The 16,940-nt window shown below is 59.7% G+C and overlaps 2 protein-coding genes across 2 annotated transcripts; both read right to left on the bottom strand.

The window, feature by feature from the left end:
- Positions 1-319: 319 nt before the first annotated feature.
- Positions 320-3,489, bottom strand: LOC129399312 (calcium homeostasis modulator protein 1-like). The gene is made up of 2 exons (XM_055118694.1): positions 2,938-3,489; positions 320-808 (listed from the first exon to the last, which is right to left on the bottom strand). Exons 1-2 carry the CDS (start codon positions 3,487-3,489, stop codon positions 320-322), a joined length of 1,041 nt encoding a protein of 346 aa, XP_054974669.1.
- A 9,892-nt stretch (positions 3,490-13,381) lies between these two features.
- Positions 13,382-16,710, bottom strand: LOC129399358 (calcium homeostasis modulator protein 3-like). Its single transcript, XM_055119174.1, has 3 exons — positions 16,424-16,710; positions 15,404-15,659; positions 13,382-13,855 (listed from the first exon to the last, which is right to left on the bottom strand). The coding sequence occupies exons 1-3, from the start codon at positions 16,708-16,710 to the stop codon at positions 13,382-13,384; spliced, it is 1,017 nt and encodes a 338-aa protein (XP_054975149.1).
- Between the last annotated feature and the right edge of the window lie 230 nt (positions 16,711-16,940).

Below are 16,940 nucleotides of genomic sequence, written 5' to 3'. Positions count from 1 at the left end.
TGGAGAGCCGGGAGTTAGGGCCTGGGAGCCGGGCAGTGCACACTGTGTCCTCTCAGCCGCGTCTGGGCCTTTCCTGCAGATACTGATGCTGGCAGTAACAGTAAGTCTAACAGTGAGAGTCACTGGTGCCCGCTCGCACAAATGGATGAGCAACGGGATGACAGTGATGGCCGCTCCTGGCCCACAGTGGCCCGGCCCCAGAAGCCTCCTCCGTGGGGGCCTGACAGGTCCTTTCAGGGACATGGGGAACCCCCAATGCCCACGCCAGGGGGTCTGGGGAGCCTGCACTCCCATGCCCAGCTCTTCCCCCCGGCCGGGCTCACACCTTGCTGATGTAGGTGGCCACCTCCCTGCGGGGAGCCCGGGGGCCGCCCCCAGCCCAGCCGTTGCCCATCAGGGGCTCGTCCTGGCCCAGGCGCAGCGGCGGTTTGCACTGGTGCCAGCTGGTGAGCAGCCGGTTGATGGCGCCCTGGTCTGTGATGCCCCTCAGCTTCTCCCGCTCCTCCTCGGCCCCGTTGGGGCCGGCCGCGGGGGCTGCCGCCACTGCCGGGCTGGGGGGCGCCAGCGCACCGTGGGAGTGGCCCAGCTCCAGGTCGTGGGTCATGGCCTCGAAGAACTGCTGGATGCAGACCTTGGCGAAGGCCTTGGCGTGCTCCGTGCACGTCTCGTCGAAGAGCCTGCGCTCGATGTCGATGTAGTGGGACCAGTACTTGCTCTTGAGGAAGGCCGCCTGCGTGAAGCAGGGCCGCACGGAGCGCACGGCGAAGGCCAGCAGCGTGGTCAGCAGCACGAAGGACCAGCCCAGGGCCTGCGGGAGGGCACAGTCAGCGGGCCTGGCTCTGGGCCACCCCCGCCCCTGGTCTGTGCAGACGTGGGCCCCTGGGCCAAGGGCACTGGGCGGGCCCGAACAGACCCACATTTTCTTATCAGCTGGGAATCTGATTTGTATGTAAATATTTCTAGAGTTCACATGGAAGTTTGTAAATCTGCAACTTTATCTCATGGTGATTCATTAAAAAAATTTTAAATATAAAATTAAATGAAATTAACTTAAAAATAATTTTCTAGAGTTCAGATGAAGCCCACTCACGTCAAGTCGAATTTGTTTTTTTATGTCTTTGGACCACACACCCGGCGGTGCTCAGGCCTTGCTCCTGATTCTGCACTCAGGGATCACTCCTGGCAGGCTCCGGGGCCCATTTGGGGAGTTGGGGATTGAGCCTGGGTCAGCTGTGAGCAAGACAAGTGCCCGGCCTGCTGTGCAGTCGTCCCCACCCCCTCAGATGGAATTTGGAAGCCAACTCACTGCAATTGGAGAGGGGCCAGGCAGGCTTCCGGGCGCTGTTCAGCGGGGCTGTCTAGGTCTAAGGCCAGGAGGTCAGTCAAGCTGCCCGGGAGACCCAATGGGAGAGGAAGTGCTGGCTGCTCCGGAAAGCAGAGTTTGGGGTGCACCCTCAGACTGTGGGATTCACGCGGCCTGTCTGGGTGCTGGTGCAGCACCACAGGAGAGAGAGGGGTGCCTGGCCCTGCCTCTCATTGTGCAAACATCCAGCTCCTGCAGCCAGGTCTGCCCCCCGCCCCCTCCACTGACACCCCCAGCTTCTTGTCCTCCCATTCCTGGGGGGCTGCAAGGAATGGGGGCCCAGACCCACAGGATGCTGAGCCCGGATTTCATCTCAACCCGCCGCCCCCCGCCCCTGCACTGATGGTGCCACATCGTCTTGTCCTTCCCTGGAGGGGCCCCCAGGCCCTCAGTGCCCACCCCCCAAGCAGTGCAGCAAGGCACCAGCTGGGGGCATTTGCCAGGGAAATGTACCCAAACAGCCCAGCCACCCATGTGCCTCCCCACCAGTCCCGGGAGAGGAAAGAATGCAAATCCCCGGCTCGAGAGTTGGGATGTGCAGTGGGCTGAGCTGCGCCCAGGACAGACAGACAGCAGGCCCTGGACAGAAGCCGCCTGGCACGTGTCCCGGGGGACACAAGCCCAGGGGAGTCACCTGGCTCTCAGAAGCTGGACTCTGGGCTGGGCAAGTGGTGCAGAAAAGTTACCTTGGGCAGAGAGATAGCACAGCAGCTTGGGCGCCTGCCTTGCACATGGCCAGCCCAGGTTCTATCCCCGGCACCCATCGACAGCGCCAAGAGTGACCCCTGAGTGCAGAGTCAGGAGTAACTTCTGAGCATTGTTAGGGGTGGCCCCAAAGAAACAAACAAACAAACGAAACAAAAAAAGAAGGAAAAAGGAAAAAAGAAAAAGAAAACAAGGAGCTGGAGCAATAGCACAGCGGGTAGGGCGTTTGCCTTGCACGCTGCGGATCTGGGTTTGATTCCCAGCATCCCATATGGTCCCCTGAGCACCGCCAGGAGTGATTCCTGAGTGCATGAGCCAGGAGTAGCCCCTGTGCATCGCCAGGTGTGACCCCAAAAGACAGTAAAAAAAAAAAAAGAAAACAAAAATGAAAACAAAATTACCTTGCGTGCGTGAGATCCCTAACAACACACACACACACACACACACACACACACACACACACACACACACACAGCCTTAGCTGGGAAAATGAGCCCCTGTGCCCCTCAGAGCTTCATCTGTGGGAAACGATGCCCGAGGAGGCCCTGCAGACGTACATAGGACAGATGTCCATGTTCTGTGGGGGTCCTTTGCAATGCTCAGGACCCCGGGAGCCTTTCTCATTAGCACTTGGCCCACCTGGCCTGAACGTTGGATGCTCTGGGCCCAGGGATGCTGCTCAGCCCGGGGGGTCCCAGCCCCACCCCAGAAGTGCTTGGGGAGACCAGGCAGAGTTGAAATTCCAACTCAGGTCCCCTGCATGTGGAAGCTCACGGCCTTGACCCCGGGGCTCCCTCCCTGCACTGGGCACGGCGGGGCATCCGAGCCCTCCAGAGCCCAGGGGGACCCCGGCCCCGGCGCCTCCTCACCTGGGAGATGCAACGCAAATAGCGCACGGCCACCTCACGCGCCAGCAGCCAGTCCCCGTCGTAGATCTCGGGGCAGGGCACCCGCGCCAGCAGGCGGGCGAGCTCAGGGCCGGGCAGGCCGGGGGCCAGGCTGCCGTTGCCCAGCGCGGTCACGGGCACGGCGGTGCAGAAGGCGCAGAGGAAGCACTTGCCGTCGAGCAGGGTGACGGCCACCCAGACGACGGGCGCGATGAGGGCGCGCTGGGCCACGGAGCAGAACATGTAGCGCAGCACAGCGGGGTCCTTGGCGCGGCGGCCCGGCGGCCGCTTCCACTCCTCGGCCAGCATGGACACGTTGTTGTTGAGCACCAGGCCCAGCAGGAAGAGCACCCGCGGCGGGTCCAGCAGGATGCCCGCGCTGTAGGCCGCGTTGTAGCGGGGCAGGCAGGGGCAGTTGAAGTCGAAGGCCGAGTACAACTGGGCGCTGGCCAGGGCCAGGATGCCGCAGATGCCGTTCATGAAGGACTCCTGGTTGGACTGCAGGAACTGGAAGATCATCCGGAACTTGTCCATCGTGCTGCCCCGCCAGCAGCCCGCTCAGTCCCCTGGGCGCCCACCGCATGGCGGGGACGGGGAGCTCGGGGCCTGGGCGGGAGTGTCTCTGAGACTCTGGCGGGCAGGTGCCCGGGGTGCGGGGGTGCACAGGGTGTGGCCCTCTGTCTCCCAGCCTCCGGCTTCTTTCCCTCCTTCTGCAGCTGCCTCCGGCTTCTTTCCCTCCTTCTGCAGCTGCCTCCGGCCAGGAAGCCCCGGGCCACACCTGGTGGGGAGCAGTTCGGGGGTGTAGGGAGCCAGAGCACATTGCGCATGTGCGCATGCGCATGACTGGCCGACATCCGGTGTCCCAATGTGGTAAACAAGCATATCGCGCATGCGCAACAACCATATTGCGCATGCGCAACAACCACATTACGCATGCGCAACGACCGCATTGCGCATGCGTGGCGGCCATGACAGAGTGACCTCATATGGGGTGATTGGCGAGAGCCAATAGAGCGCCACCTCATATGGGGTGATTGGCGAGAGCCAATAGAATGAGCGCCACCCTATATGGGGTGATTGGCGAGAGCCAATAGAGATGAGCACCACGTCAGAGGCGGGGCAACCAGGCTATATAAGGACTGCCATTACCCAGGTTGTTGTTCTTTAGTTCTTTTCTCATCGGGAGTTAACTGAATAAAACAGCTGCAGAAGGATCCTCAACCCGTGTCGTCACACTCTTTGCTGGCGAAGGGAAATCGCGATGCGGGCCACGAACGGATGGGGGGGGGCGGCGGGGGATATGGGGGTGGCAGGGGAGAGTGTGTGGAAGGACAGGCTCAGCAGGGGGGAAGCAGCCTGCTCTGCTGTCCGTCCCCTGGGTCTTAGAGGCTCCTGCGAGGTCACACAGTGGCGGTATGCTGGTGGGGTGCTGGCTGGGAGGGTGGCTGGGCTGGGAGTGGTGATGGGGTTATGGGTGGGACTGATGGTGGGAGGATGGTGCTGGCCGCGGGGATGGAGGTGATGGTGGGGCTTCTGGTGGTGGTGAGATGGTGCTGATGCTGCTGGGGATGGAGCTGGAGGTGATTGGATGGAGGTGGAGGTGATTGGATGGAGGTGGAGGTGATGGGGATGGAGCTGGAGGTATAGGATGGAGCTGGAGATGGGGATGGAGCTGGAGGTGATGGGATGGAGCTGGAGGTGATGGGGATGGTGCTGGAGGTGATGAGGATGGAGCTGGAGGTGATGGGGATGGTGCTGGAGGTGATGGGATGGAGCTGGAGGTGATGGGATGGAACTGGAATTGATGGGATAGAGCTGGAGGTGATGGGGATGGAGATGGAGGTGGGGATGGAGCTGGAGGTGATAGGATGAGCTGGACGTGATGGGGATGGAGCTGGAGGTGATAGGGATGGAGCTGGAGGTGGAGGGGATGGTCCCCTTGGCGGTAGGGAAGGTGGTGACGGGAACGGAGACGTGGAGAAGGTAATAGTGGTGGTCACGGTGGTGGCCCTGAGCAGAGTAAGGATCGAGGTGGAGGCTGAGACAGACAGAGACATGACAGAGGAAAAGCCCAGACTCGCGTCAGAGGACTCGCATTTGGGAGGAGCCTTGTGCCCACACAGCCCTGCTGGTTCCACCTCTCGCCTCCAGGGCCCCTGACCAAAAGCTAACTCGGTGGGCCCGTGGGGTTCCAGGCCTGGACTCTGGGCCTCCGGTGTCTCTACAGACGCAGACCGGGACCCGGGTTGGGGTGGTGGGCAGATCAAAGAGGGGAGAGCTGAAAGGGCTGTGGGGCTGGGGGTGGAGGGCCAGCATGCCTGAAGAGCAGGTCAGATCTGCCTATCTGGGCCGCCCTGGACAGGATCCCAGGTGAGAGATCCCAGACGAGATCCCGGATGAGATCAGAGACAAGGTCCTGGTCGGAGCCTCCCACGTGGGGCTGTGTGGGGACTTGCAGTGTGTGTTTCAGGCTCGTGCCCACCTTGGGGTCGAGTCTGCGCTGCTGAGGAATTAGTAAGGGGCTGGGTGCCCGTGTCGGGCCAGCGCCAGCCCTGGCTGGGCGTCACTGTGGACAGTGCCGTTGTCCCATTTGAGAGGGGTGACAGATTCGGGAGAGATACACAAGGCGGGAGGTGGAGAAACGGGTTTGGACCCGGCTAGGTGGGAGCAGGGCGCAGGAGCGGGGCAGGGAGCGGTTCTGCTCTTTCTCTCCTGTCATGGTCCGGGTGGAAAGCTCGGGGCGGGCTGGGAGGACAGTTGTCCCCCTCGGCTGCAACAGACCGAAGGCTCCGGGATCCTAAGTCTGGTGACTGCTGGAGGACTTTGTTGGGGGCTCCCCAGGAGAGGGGGAGGATCCTGCCACAGAGATGGCCGCCTTGGACTGACACGGGACTGAACCACAGGGGGAAGCTGGCACTCGGGGAGGGGGCAGTGCTCAGGAGGAAGCTGGACGCAGAGACACCCACGTGGGCTAAGGGCGCCAGCACGGGCTTCAAAGACGTTTGCTACGAATTCTAATGTCAGCATTATTTGTCAATAATAGTAACAGGGCCAGGGAGATGGTACAGGGGTTAGATACTTGCTCTGCATCTGGTTGACCCAGGTTCAATCACTGTCACCCACCATGGTCTGCTAAGCACTACCAGGGAGAACTCCTGAGCAGCTGAGAATAGCTCCTGAGTACTGTCCCTGATCACCTCCCCCCCCCCCCCCACAGACACACACAAATCAATAAAGTAAAATAATGCAAGTGGTTGGATTGCATTATTCTCAGGTTCCCAAGGACTTTATTTCAGTTATTAAATTAAAAGGGGGAGCCCTAGCACTCTGTGTGTGTGTGTGTGTGTGTGTGTGTGTGTGTGTGTGTGTGTGTGGTGCTGGGGTTTGAACTCCAGGCTTCATACCAGTGAGCCCTGTGTTCTGCTTCTGAGTCTCACACCTGCCTGTTATCCTTCATGCTGTTGTTTTCCTTCCTTCCTTCCTTCCTTCCTTCCTTCCTTCCTTCCTTCCTTCCTTCCTTCCTTCCTTCCTTCCTTCCTTCCTTCCTTCCTGCCTCTCTCTCTCTTCTTTCTTTCTTTCTTTCTTTCTTTCTTTCTTTCTTTCTTTCTTTCTTTCTTTCTTTCTTTCTTTCTTTCTGTCTTTCTTTCCTTCTGTCTTTCTTCCTTTCTTGTGGTGAGGGGGTGCACACCCAACGATGCTCAGGGCTTACTCCTGGCTCTGCACTCAGGAATCCCTCCTGGCAGTGCCTGGAGCACCATATCTGGTGCAGGGGATCATAAGGGTGCCAGGGACCAAACCCAGATCTGCCATGTGGCAGGCAAGTGTCCTACTCACTCTACTATCACTCCGCTCCAACCCTTCAGGCTGTTGTAAATCTTGAATCAGTGGTAAAGAATAGCTTCAAGTGTCTCACTGACTTGGGCTTCACACTGAATAGTAGAAGAACTTTTCTTCCCCCCCCCCCCAGAATGTCCTCCGCATTGTTTTGTGGGGGAAGGTCTGATGGGGGGCTGAAGATCAGGGAGTTGGGGGTTGACCCTCTGGGGCCTGAGCAGGGCACCCATGTGCCTGGCCAGCCTCCAGAGGACCCCCGGCTCTGGCCCGAGGCTCTGCTCTGCTCCAGCCTCTATTCCAGCGCCACAGCTCTGAGTCTGCCTCCCACCTGCCTTTGCATGTGCTTTGGGGGAACCATACCTGGTGGTGCTCTGGGGCTCTTCCCGGCTCTGTGTTCAGGAGCGACCCCTGGCGGTGCTTGGGGCACCACAGTTGGCGCAGAGGACCAAATGGGTCAGTTGCATGCAAGGCGACTAAGTGCCTTAACCCCTGAGCGAGCGCTCCAGAGCCCCCAAGGTTATCTTTAGGACACTTGAGGTTCCTGGGACACTTGAGGTCCCCCAGGAACAGCCAGGAGTGACTCCCCACTGCCAGGGCCTTAATCAAATCATAAAAGTGGAGAGCTGCTGTTGCAGGTAAGAGTCACAAGGTCTGGTTCTGGAGATCAGGAGGATTCGGGGCCCCCTTCCCCCTTCTCCAGGGGTCTTGCCTGACTCTGTCCTCTCCAGTGTCCCCAAGGCCCTGCTGCATGTGGGCAGAAAATAGGGACCCATACGGTCACCTGGGTGCTGGACCCCCAGACACCCCTCCCCCCTACCCCCCATTTCCCAGAAGTCAAGCAAGGCAGGAAAAGCAGTATGCAAAGGGGGCCCGGGGAGCGGCCAGACCTGCAGGGAAATGCCCTATTTGCCTAGGGGAGCCTGGCGGGCGGCCCAACTGCAGCAGTGGGCGCACCCCCGGAGCCTCATGGTGGCAGAGGTAGCGGTCATCAGCAAGATGGGCTGCCAGGCTGCGTGAACCTTTGCCTCAGCAGGACCCGTGGCTGCCCTCTGTTCTCTGGACAACTGGGCGGGGTGGTTACAGGGGCACCGCGCAGCAATGTCCCTAATATCCTCCACACCCCTACCACTCCAGCCTCTGCTGCAGGCACAGTGGGACAAGGGCTAAAGCCTCGCCCCCTCTCGCTGAAGTCACGCCCCTCTCGCTGAAGCCACGCCCCCTCTCGCAGCATCCCCTGCTCTTTCTCTTCTGCCCACCGTCCGGTCAGCTCACACCTCCACTCCAGCCAAGGCCAGGAGCACATGCGTGCAGGAAGGGCAAATGGCCGAAAGTGGGAACAAACCCTCTTGGCCCCGGCTCTGGACGGCACTTCGGGGTTCCTGAGCCACCCATGGACTCGGCTCCCCTCCCCACGTCCCCTCTTGGCCTCCCACTTCCCCCACAAATCCATTCTCTCCTGGGGCTTCCTGCAGCCACTTCCTCATATCTGGGGGTCCCTCACTTCCTGTCTGAGCACCGGGACTCTGCCCAGGATGGGGGCGCCTCTCTCTGTGTGGCTGCCCGGGTCACTGCTGTCCCTCACTCCCAGGTACAGTGACTCGGTTCCCCTCATGGACTGGGCAGTAGAGGTGGACAGAGGGATGATGGCCGAGAGACCCGGGGTTCTAGCATGTCCTTTGGGGTGTGCAGAGGGTGGGATGCCTTAGCTGTCCAGGGTAGGGGGTCTGCTGTCACAGAGCTCTGTGCTCTTTCCGTGGGTGCTGGAGTGGCACCTCAGCCCCGGGGCAGGACCCTGCAATGGTGTCCGGTGGGCCTGCGCCCTCCTGTCTGACCTGGCTCCCCTCTCAGCTGTGAGGGGCAGTGAGGGCCCCCCACCCAGGCGGGCCGGCAGTCCTCTGGGCGCACAAGGGGAATCTGTGCTGCCCCTCGGTGGCCTGTCCCCTCCGTGCCTGTGGTCGAGTGGCCCTGCCCCCTCCCCTCCGTCTCTCTGCACTTGCCCAAACTCTGTCCCGGACCCGGGACGAGCTCAGTGGGAGGACTTGCGGGTGTGAGGCCTTGAGTTCGGGTCCCGGCACTGGCCCCAGAGGTGGCCGCTCTATGGTGTGGGCTCCCCGAGGACACAGCCCTGGGGGCCGTCTCGGCACAGCGCACACAAGCGCCTCCAGCTCTGCCACTGGAGTGCGTGGCCACCACGAGGTGTGCAAACCCCAGGGAGCTCATGTTCTCACGACTCTGGTGAACAGGGTGCAGGACCACGGCCAAGCAGAGGGGTCCCCAGGCATCGCAACAACACCCCCAACTTGGAGAGATAGTCCAGCGGGGAGGGCGCTTGCCTTGCATGCAGCCGACCCAGGTTCGATTCCCAGCATCCCATATGGTCACCCCGAGCACTGCCAGGCGTTATTCCCGAGTGCAGGGCCAGGAGGAACCTCTGAGTATAGCTGGGTATGGCCCCAAACCCAAACCCTTCCCACCACCAAAAACAAACAATCAACCTCCAAAAAAACCCCAAGTCCAACATCCTCAACCAAAATAGGTGGGGACATGTTAAGAAATGACTGGGCCGGGGAGATAACTCAAGGGAAGACAGCGCAGAGAAGCCCCAGGTGTGATCTCTGATGCCCCTGGGAACAAGCCCCGAGCACTGAGCTGGGAGCAGGTCCTGAGCACTGCTAAGAGTGGTCCAAAACAAAACTTAAAACACTATTAAGGGGGCTGGAGCGATAGCACAGCAGGTAGGGCATTTGCCTTGTACACGGCCGAGCTGTATTTGATTCCCAGCATCCCATATAGTCCCCCGAGCACCACCAGGAGTAATTCCTGAGTGCAGAGCTAGGAGTAACCCCTGTGCATCACCATGTGTGACCCAGAAACAAAAAACAAAAAACAAAACCAAACCCAAAAACCACTATTAAAAACAAATAAACAAAAAAAACTCTCTCCTTTTTTCAAATCTTTTTCAAATTCAAATCAACCCTCCCCGGAGTCCCCAGAACAAATTTTTTTTCCCCCTGATTTGGGGGCCACACCGATAGTGCTTGAGGACTAGTCCTGTTTTTGCTCTGGTATTCCTCCTGGTGGTGCTCGGGGAACGTGAACCATGCAATGCCAGGGTGGGTCTGGGGTCTCCTAAGCACTGGCCCTCTGTGCTAAGCCTCTGGGGCTCAGGGCTGGCCTCGGTTCTATCGCTGCTGCCTTTGGCTTTGCATTCTGATTCTTCCCAAACCCATCCCATCCCTCTATGAGGCAGGGACGTCCTGAGCCCAGGCCTCATCTTGAATTGTCTCCTGCCTGATTCCTGGCTTGGAACTGTGTGTGCAGAAAGTGGTAGTATGTGTGTACATGTGGTATATGTGGTATGTGTGTACATGTGGTATGTGTGTGTGGTGTGTGTGCACACGTGGTGTGTGTACATGTGAAGTGTGTGTGATTTCCTGTGTGACTACCTGTGGTGAGTCAATCATCAGGGAGAGGAAGGAGAGATGGGGCCCAGATATCCCCAGTCCTTCCTGTCTGAGCCACAGAGGCTGAATGCTGGTTTCCCAGCAGGGTTTAACCCTGATGTTCCCAGGACTCATGTCCCTGAAACATATCCCACATCCCATACCCATAAACAGGCCAGGAGGGTTTTTTTTTTGTGTGTGTGTGTGTGTGTGTGTTTGGTGATGGTGTTGGTGTGTGTGTGTGTGCTCAAGGCTCAATCCCGGTGGGGTTCAGGGGACCCTATGAGACGCCAGAGATAGAACAGGGGTCAGCCAGTACAAAGCAAGTGCTGTCCCTGCTGTACTGTGGCTCTGGTCTGGCCTGTGGCCCGAAGGTTCTTGAATAGCAGCTTTTCCAGAATCCCCTGGGCCCACCCCCTGCGGATTCCCAGCCCTGACCCATCCCCCATGCCCAGAAAAACCCCCAGCAGGTGCCAAGCTCTGAGCAGGACATCCCTGGGCATGCCCTGGGGAGAAGGCAGCCTTGGACACAGACGCTGCCCTAGGCCTTGGGGTGGGGGCTGCCCTGGGGGTGGGGCAGCGGGGCTGAGGGGCTCTGGGGTGTCAGGGCACGGAATTGCTCCTCTGCCGTGGTGGTCTGCTGAAGCAGTCGGGGCACTCTGAAAGTGGCAGGAGGCTGAAGAGACAGTTTAGCAGGGAGGGCACTTGCCATGCACACTTCATGTCGGGGTTCAGTCCTTGGCACCCTCTAAGGTCCCCTGGCCTGGCAGAGTGATCCTGAGCACAGAGCCAAGAGGAAGCCCTGAGCACCACTGGGTGTGGCCCAAAGATGGGGAGCGGGGGCGGGGGGGGCGGGGAAGCAGAAAATGCCCAGGACCGGAATTCGAGAACTTCTCGTGCGCTGGCCAGCAAGGGGCCGGGATCATTCCTTCCTTTCCCAGAGGAGCCCAGGGCACAGCTTGCTGGGCTCCCTCAGAGCCGGGGCGGAGCTGCAGGGGTCCGACCAGAGCACTGAGAATGAGCACGAGAACAGAACAGCCTGGGGGCGAGGAGCACCGAGCCAGAGCTCCTGTTCCAGCTCTTATTGTTTATCATTTGTCAGGGAAAGGGCGCACACCCAGAGCTGTTCAGGCAGACTCCTGGCTCTGTGCTCAGGGGTCACTCCCGGTGGACTCAGGAGACCATAAGAGGTGGCGGGGAATGAACCCAAGTTGTGCTCCTGCCTTAGCCGCTGTCCTGTTGCTCCAGCCCCCGACTCCAGTTCTTCCAAGACCTCAGGGAACACAAGTTCCTGCGGCTTCAGTTTTCTCATCTGAAAAATGGTGCTGGGGTTGGGGAGACAGCTCCGTATTCCAGCCCGGCACCTCCCTGATAGTGACCCCAAGCACTGTGCCACGCGTAGCCCTGAGAACCGCCACTAGGTGTGGTCCCTAAATTAAATCAAACCAAAAATGCTGGGCACCTGTCCTGCGTGTGCGTGAGGGCCTGAGCCCGAGCGCAGGAAAAACAAAACCCAAACTGATTTAAAATGAAACATGGACGGCCTTTCCTTTCCCTGTCCGCAGCATGGCGACCGCCATCTATAAGGCCCACTAAAGAGAGGCTTGAGCTTGCAGTGACCAGATACTAGGGAGATCTCGGGATGGGGGGTGTTACCGGCGCTGCTCTCCGCCCAGATGTGACCCTAGCGGCCGCACACGAGCGGCCCCTCTGTTGCTGAACGCCCATGATCCAGAGGCCAACTAACTACTTTCAGCACCCAGCGGCTTCTTGCAGAAATGCCTCTAGACTATGAACTAAACTACGACCCCATGCTGCCCTGGGAGGGGAAAGGTTTTTTTTCTTGGCCTTTCCTTTCCCCGGCGGCGGGTTGGCGACCGCCATCTTATGAGGCCCGCTAAACACAGGTACGAGCTTGCAATGATACGACTTCTGGCAGAAATTTCTCTGGACTTAATTACTAAAATACCAGAAATCCAAAACCTCATATGCTTATGTGCTCTTTATTCTCAGCAACGGAAAACAAACTGTCAAATGATGCCTTTTGGGCAGGTCTGATAATTGGGGGGAAATTCCAAATAATAATAGTGAGTTTTTGTTGACCTACTGAATGTAATCAAAGAGAAAGTAAAGTGAAAATCATCAGCCACAGAGGCAGGGGTTGGGGTGGGGTGGGAGGCATACTGGGGTTCTTGGTGGTGGAACATGGGCACTGGTGAAAGGACGGGCGTTTCATCATTGCATGACTGAGACTTAAGCCTGAAAGCTTTGTAACTTTTCACATGGTGATTCAATAAAAAAATTTTAAAAAATAAAACGAAACCTGGAGCCCATCAGAAGACTCAGCTCGAAGGCGGGGCAGCCACGGAGCTGGCGCCACCCCCCCGGACGGCACCCACAGAGGCTGTCTGCCGGAGAGGCGCCCCTGAGGGTGTTTGGAGGGAGTGTCCCTCACCAGGACCCATCTCTGAGAAACCCACAGTGCTGAAACGCGTCAGGACTCAGAAGGACTCAGCCCGGCGCCCCACACACACGAGCATCATGGACGCGTGTGCCAGTGTCAATTTTACTATAATTATGAGACATGAAAAACTGGCCCCGCTGACCCAGACCCCAAGGCTGATGTACTGAGACTCTTTTTTTTTTTTTTTGATTTTTGAGTCACACTCGGCGATGCACAGGGGTTACTCCTGGCTCTGCACTCAGGAATTACTCCTGGCGGTGCTCAGAGGACCATATGGGATGCTGGGAATAGAATCCGGGTTGACCCCGTGCAAGGCAAATGCCCTACTGCTCCAGCCCTCTACTCAGACTCTTGCTCCTCGGTTTGTCCCCCATGAACACAGCACCAGGGTTTGCAGGGGCGAGGGGGGTGGGAGGCCCCACTCAGCCCCAGCCTGGGACTTGCTCTCCCAGCAGCTGCTGGGAGGAGCTGAACCCACACAGCCCAGAGGGCAGCGCCTTAGTGTACACGAGATCACGCCCAGAAACGTGACTGGGGTGTCAGCTCTTGCGGGGAGCGGGCCGGCCTTGGCGTGCCCCCAGTAGAGAAAGTGGGGATCTCAGCTCTGGGGGGGCTAAGGGGCCCTGGGATACCCTCCGCTAGCCAGCTCAGAGCTCCTTTCACGTGGCTTCAGGTACTGGGGTCTCTACACTTGTGTGTGTTGGGGCCGGCGGGGGTCAGGGGCCGCCGGGGGGCCGCGGTGGCTGAGACCACCCCCCCAGTGTGCCGCGGGGCCCACAAGGCCGAGGGGCGGTTTGCTGGAGCACCAGGTGCTCAGGAGGCGGTCCACTTGATCGCGACTGGAGACTGCGCGCAGGTGCGCCGGGCCGTCGGGGGGCTCGGGCAGGGCCGGGGGCTGGGCCGCCGGGTGGGCAGCGGGCCGGCGCAGGCCCCGCGCCCGCATCTCGCTCTGCACGCTCTGGAAGAAGTGCAGCACGCAGCGGTGCGCCAAGTCCCGCGCATGCTCGCAGCACGTCTCGTCGAAGAGCTTCTGCTCCAGGTCCACGTAGTTGCTCCAGTAGCGGTGCTGCAGGAAGAGCGTCTGGTCGAAGCAGGGCCGCAGGCAGCGCGCCAGGAAGGCCAGGGTGATGAGCAGCAGGGTGATGGCCCAGCCCATGGCCTGTGGGAGGGCAAGCGAGACAGGGCGAGTGGGCAGCACTGAGTGTCCGCGGCCTCTCCTTTAGGGATCCCACCTGCCCTTCCGCAGATTGACGCATCTGCCCATGCGTCATCCCTCCTGTTAGCCACCTCCGTCCACCCTCCCGTCCACCCCCATTCTCCCATTCCTTCATCTATTCAACCATCCCTCCCCGATCTGTCCATCAGACGTCCTCTCCAGTCCGCCCTCCCCCAACCATTGTCTAAACACCACCGACCCAGTCCCTGACTGTAGGAGAACATGGGGTTTGTCCTTTTAGCCTTACCACAGGGAGCTTAAGCTTAGACTCTCCCGGAGACACTCCCATTCCTTCATCTGTAAACTCTTCTCTGCACCCTCTTTCCCAACCAGTTAATCACCTTTTCCCTAATCAGATTCTGTTATCTTGGAAGATCAGATCCTTCTAAGGACTCTGAACTTGTACTGTAACTTAGTGTCTTTTGCATAGTTTACCTTAAAGCAATGGCCTCTCTGTATGGACTCAGGAAGACAGTTAATATAATGCTTGTAACTTGGGAGTTAATTGACTCCAATAATATTTACCCCTGGGCTCTGCACTCAGAAATCACTCCTGGCGGTACTCAGGGGATCATATGTGATGCTGGGAATCGAACCAGGGTTGGCCGTGTGCAAGGCAAATGCCCTTCCTGCTGTGCTATTGCTCCAGCCCCAAGCCTTTGTTTTTAATTACATTCTTAGCTTTATGTTTCTCTTCCTTGGTTTTACTCTTGTTAGTCATTTTGTTAGCGGCTCAGCTGAAAGCCTGAGTTTTTCCTTTTCTGCACTCCTGCCCATCCATCCATCTATCCACCCATTCGTCCATGCCTCCATCTATCCACCCATCCAACCAACCGTCACACACCCATCCACCCACCCCACCTATGTGTCCACACAGCTTTTGGGTCCTATGTATCACCCCATCTGAGCATGCCCTGTTCTGTATTTTGATGGAGATAATGGACCCCAGTCTATGCCCTCAGCGGTCACACTTAGCAGCAGAAATATGGGCATGTCGAAGTGTCTTGTGGATGGATATACAAGGGACATGGGAGTTCAGAGAAAGGAACCCCCTAACCTGAACTTGGGGGCCCTGGAAACTGAGGTTCTGGCTGGGAGCTGAGGTGACGGTCGCACGGGAGACAGCCAGGGGAGCAGCCATCCGGCGGCAGGGTGAGGGGAACTCTGAGGAACTGAGACTGGAGCTGATGCCGTGTGGCCTCCCCTCCCTCACACGCACCCTCCCGCCCGGAGTGATGGTCACGACCTGGCAGCTCCCGGACCCTCCACAAGCACAGAGCTGCGTCTCTGCAGTGCCCTGGAGCATGGCTGACGGGGTGGACACCTGCTGTCCACATGCACGGCAGAGAGCCTGCACCTCAAACCCCCGCCCTGAACAACGACCCCCAGGACTCTCCCACTCCTCGCCTGCGTGTCTCTGGCGTGAAGCCCCCCAGGATATAACTGTCCCTCCTCAGCCCACCCCAGGCCCGGGAGGGCAGGCTGAATTACCTGTGACAGGCACCGCAGGTAGCGGGACACGGCCTTTCGGGCAGGGCTGTCCCTGACCAGCTCATCTTCCTTGCAGGGCACCTTGGCCAGGAAGAGCTGCACCTGGCTGGAGGTCATGTTGGCCAGGTCCAGAAACTTCTCAGGGTCCACAGAGCAGCTGAAGGCACACACCAGGCACTTGCCGTCCAGAAGGGCCAGCAGGATCCAGACGAGCGGGGCGACCAGCGCTCTCTGCAGCACGGAGGAGCACATGTACCTGGCCGGAGAGGAGTGGGGAGCTGACGCCACGCGAGACCCCGGCCCCAGGCCCGAGCACCCACAGGAGTGACCCTGGAGCACCGAGCTGGGAGCAGAACTGCCCAAACACCAAACCAAAGTCAGGAGACCCCAGCAGCGAGGAGATCTGCAGTGCCGGGTGGGCTGCAGGGCTGGGGGAGGGGGCGGCAGGGCTGGGTGTGTCCTGGTGGGCAGGAGGTTCCACACTTGGGGGGGTGCCAAGGGATGGATGCAGGGCCCGGAATAATCATGGAGCAGGGAGGGAGGGCGCTTTCCTTGCATGTTCTGATCCAGGTTCAGTCCCCGGCACCCCGTACGGTTCCCTGAGGCCTGCCAGGTGTGACCTCTGAGAACAGAGCCAGGAGCAACCCTGAGTACTAACGGGGTCCCCCTGACAAACAAGCAGGTAGGGCGCTTGCTTTGCCGCGCCAGACCCGGGTTTGATCCCGGCACCCCATATGACCTCCTGAGAACCAGCGGGGGTGATTCCCGATCACAGTCAGGAGTCAGCCCTGAGCACTGCCGGGTGGGCACCCCCATAAGAAGAGGGCTGCAGCATCCTCTGCAGAGTGCGGGGGGACCTCGGAGACTTAGGGGGGTGCCCTGGCCATGTTTGTGAGGGTGAGTAGGTGGGAGAGCCCCTACTAAAGCTACAGGGTTGTGGTGTTGGGGGTTTGGGATCCCGTGCAGTTGGTGGGGGGGGTGCTGACTAGGGCCCTGGGACTTGGGTGTGGGGGGTCGCACCTGATCATGCCGGGGTCCTTCTGGCGGCGCCCCGCGGGCCTGCGCCACTCCTCCACCATGAGCACCGACTGCCGGTTGGCGAGGAGGCCACAGAGGAAGAGCGCCAGGGGCGGTGCCAGCAGCAGGCCCAGGCCGTAGGCCGCGTTGTAGCGCGCCAGGCAGGGGCAGTGGACGTCCAGGGAGGCGTAGAGCTTGGCGGTGCCGGCGGCCAGCAGCAGGCAGACGCCGTTCATCACCGACTCCGAGCTGGCCTGGAAGTGCTGGAAGAGCAGGCGGAGCTTGTCCATGGCCGCGGGAGTCTGGGCCCGCTGGGGCCTTGCGGATCTTCCAAGCAAGGGCCCGAGGTGCAGGAGGAGCCCCCGCCCCCAGCCCGGGTGCCCAGGCGGCCAAGGCGGGTCTCCCACCCAGGCTGCCCAAGGCGGCTCCTCTCTGGCCCTGAGTGAGGCGCGGCTCCACCACCACCAAAGCCCCTCCAGGCAAATGGGCCCTGCCCTGTCCTGGAGGGGGCGGGGGGAAA

This window comes from Sorex araneus, chromosome 11 (assembly GCF_027595985.1).
Source record: "Sorex araneus isolate mSorAra2 chromosome 11, mSorAra2.pri, whole genome shotgun sequence".
NCBI classification, from domain to species: domain Eukaryota; kingdom Metazoa; phylum Chordata; class Mammalia; order Eulipotyphla; family Soricidae; genus Sorex; species Sorex araneus.
This window is presented reverse-complemented; position numbering and strand designations above follow the sequence as displayed.

What these genes read in the sequence shown, in the direction of transcription:
- LOC129399312 (XM_055118694.1), bottom strand. Translation starts at nt 3,489, where the DNA reads ATGGACAAGTTCCGGATGATCTTCCAGTTCCTGCAGTCCAACCAGGAG. An exon ending in ATTTGCGTTGCATCTCCCAG is followed by an intron (nt 809 to 2,937) that starts GTGAGGAGGCGC and finishes GCCCTCCCGCAG; the next exon opens with GCCCTGGGCTGGTCCTTCGT.
- LOC129399358 (XM_055119174.1), bottom strand. Translation starts at nt 16,710, where the DNA reads ATGGACAAGCTCCGCCTGCTCTTCCAGCACTTCCAGGCCAGCTCGGAG. An exon ending in AAGGACCCCGGCATGATCAG is followed by an intron (nt 15,660 to 16,423) that starts GTGCGACCCCCC and finishes CTCTCCGGCCAG; the next exon opens with GTACATGTGCTCCTCCGTGC. An exon ending in ACCTGCGGTGCCTGTCACAG is followed by an intron (nt 13,856 to 15,403) that starts GTAATTCAGCCT and finishes GCCCTCCCACAG; the next exon opens with GCCATGGGCTGGGCCATCAC.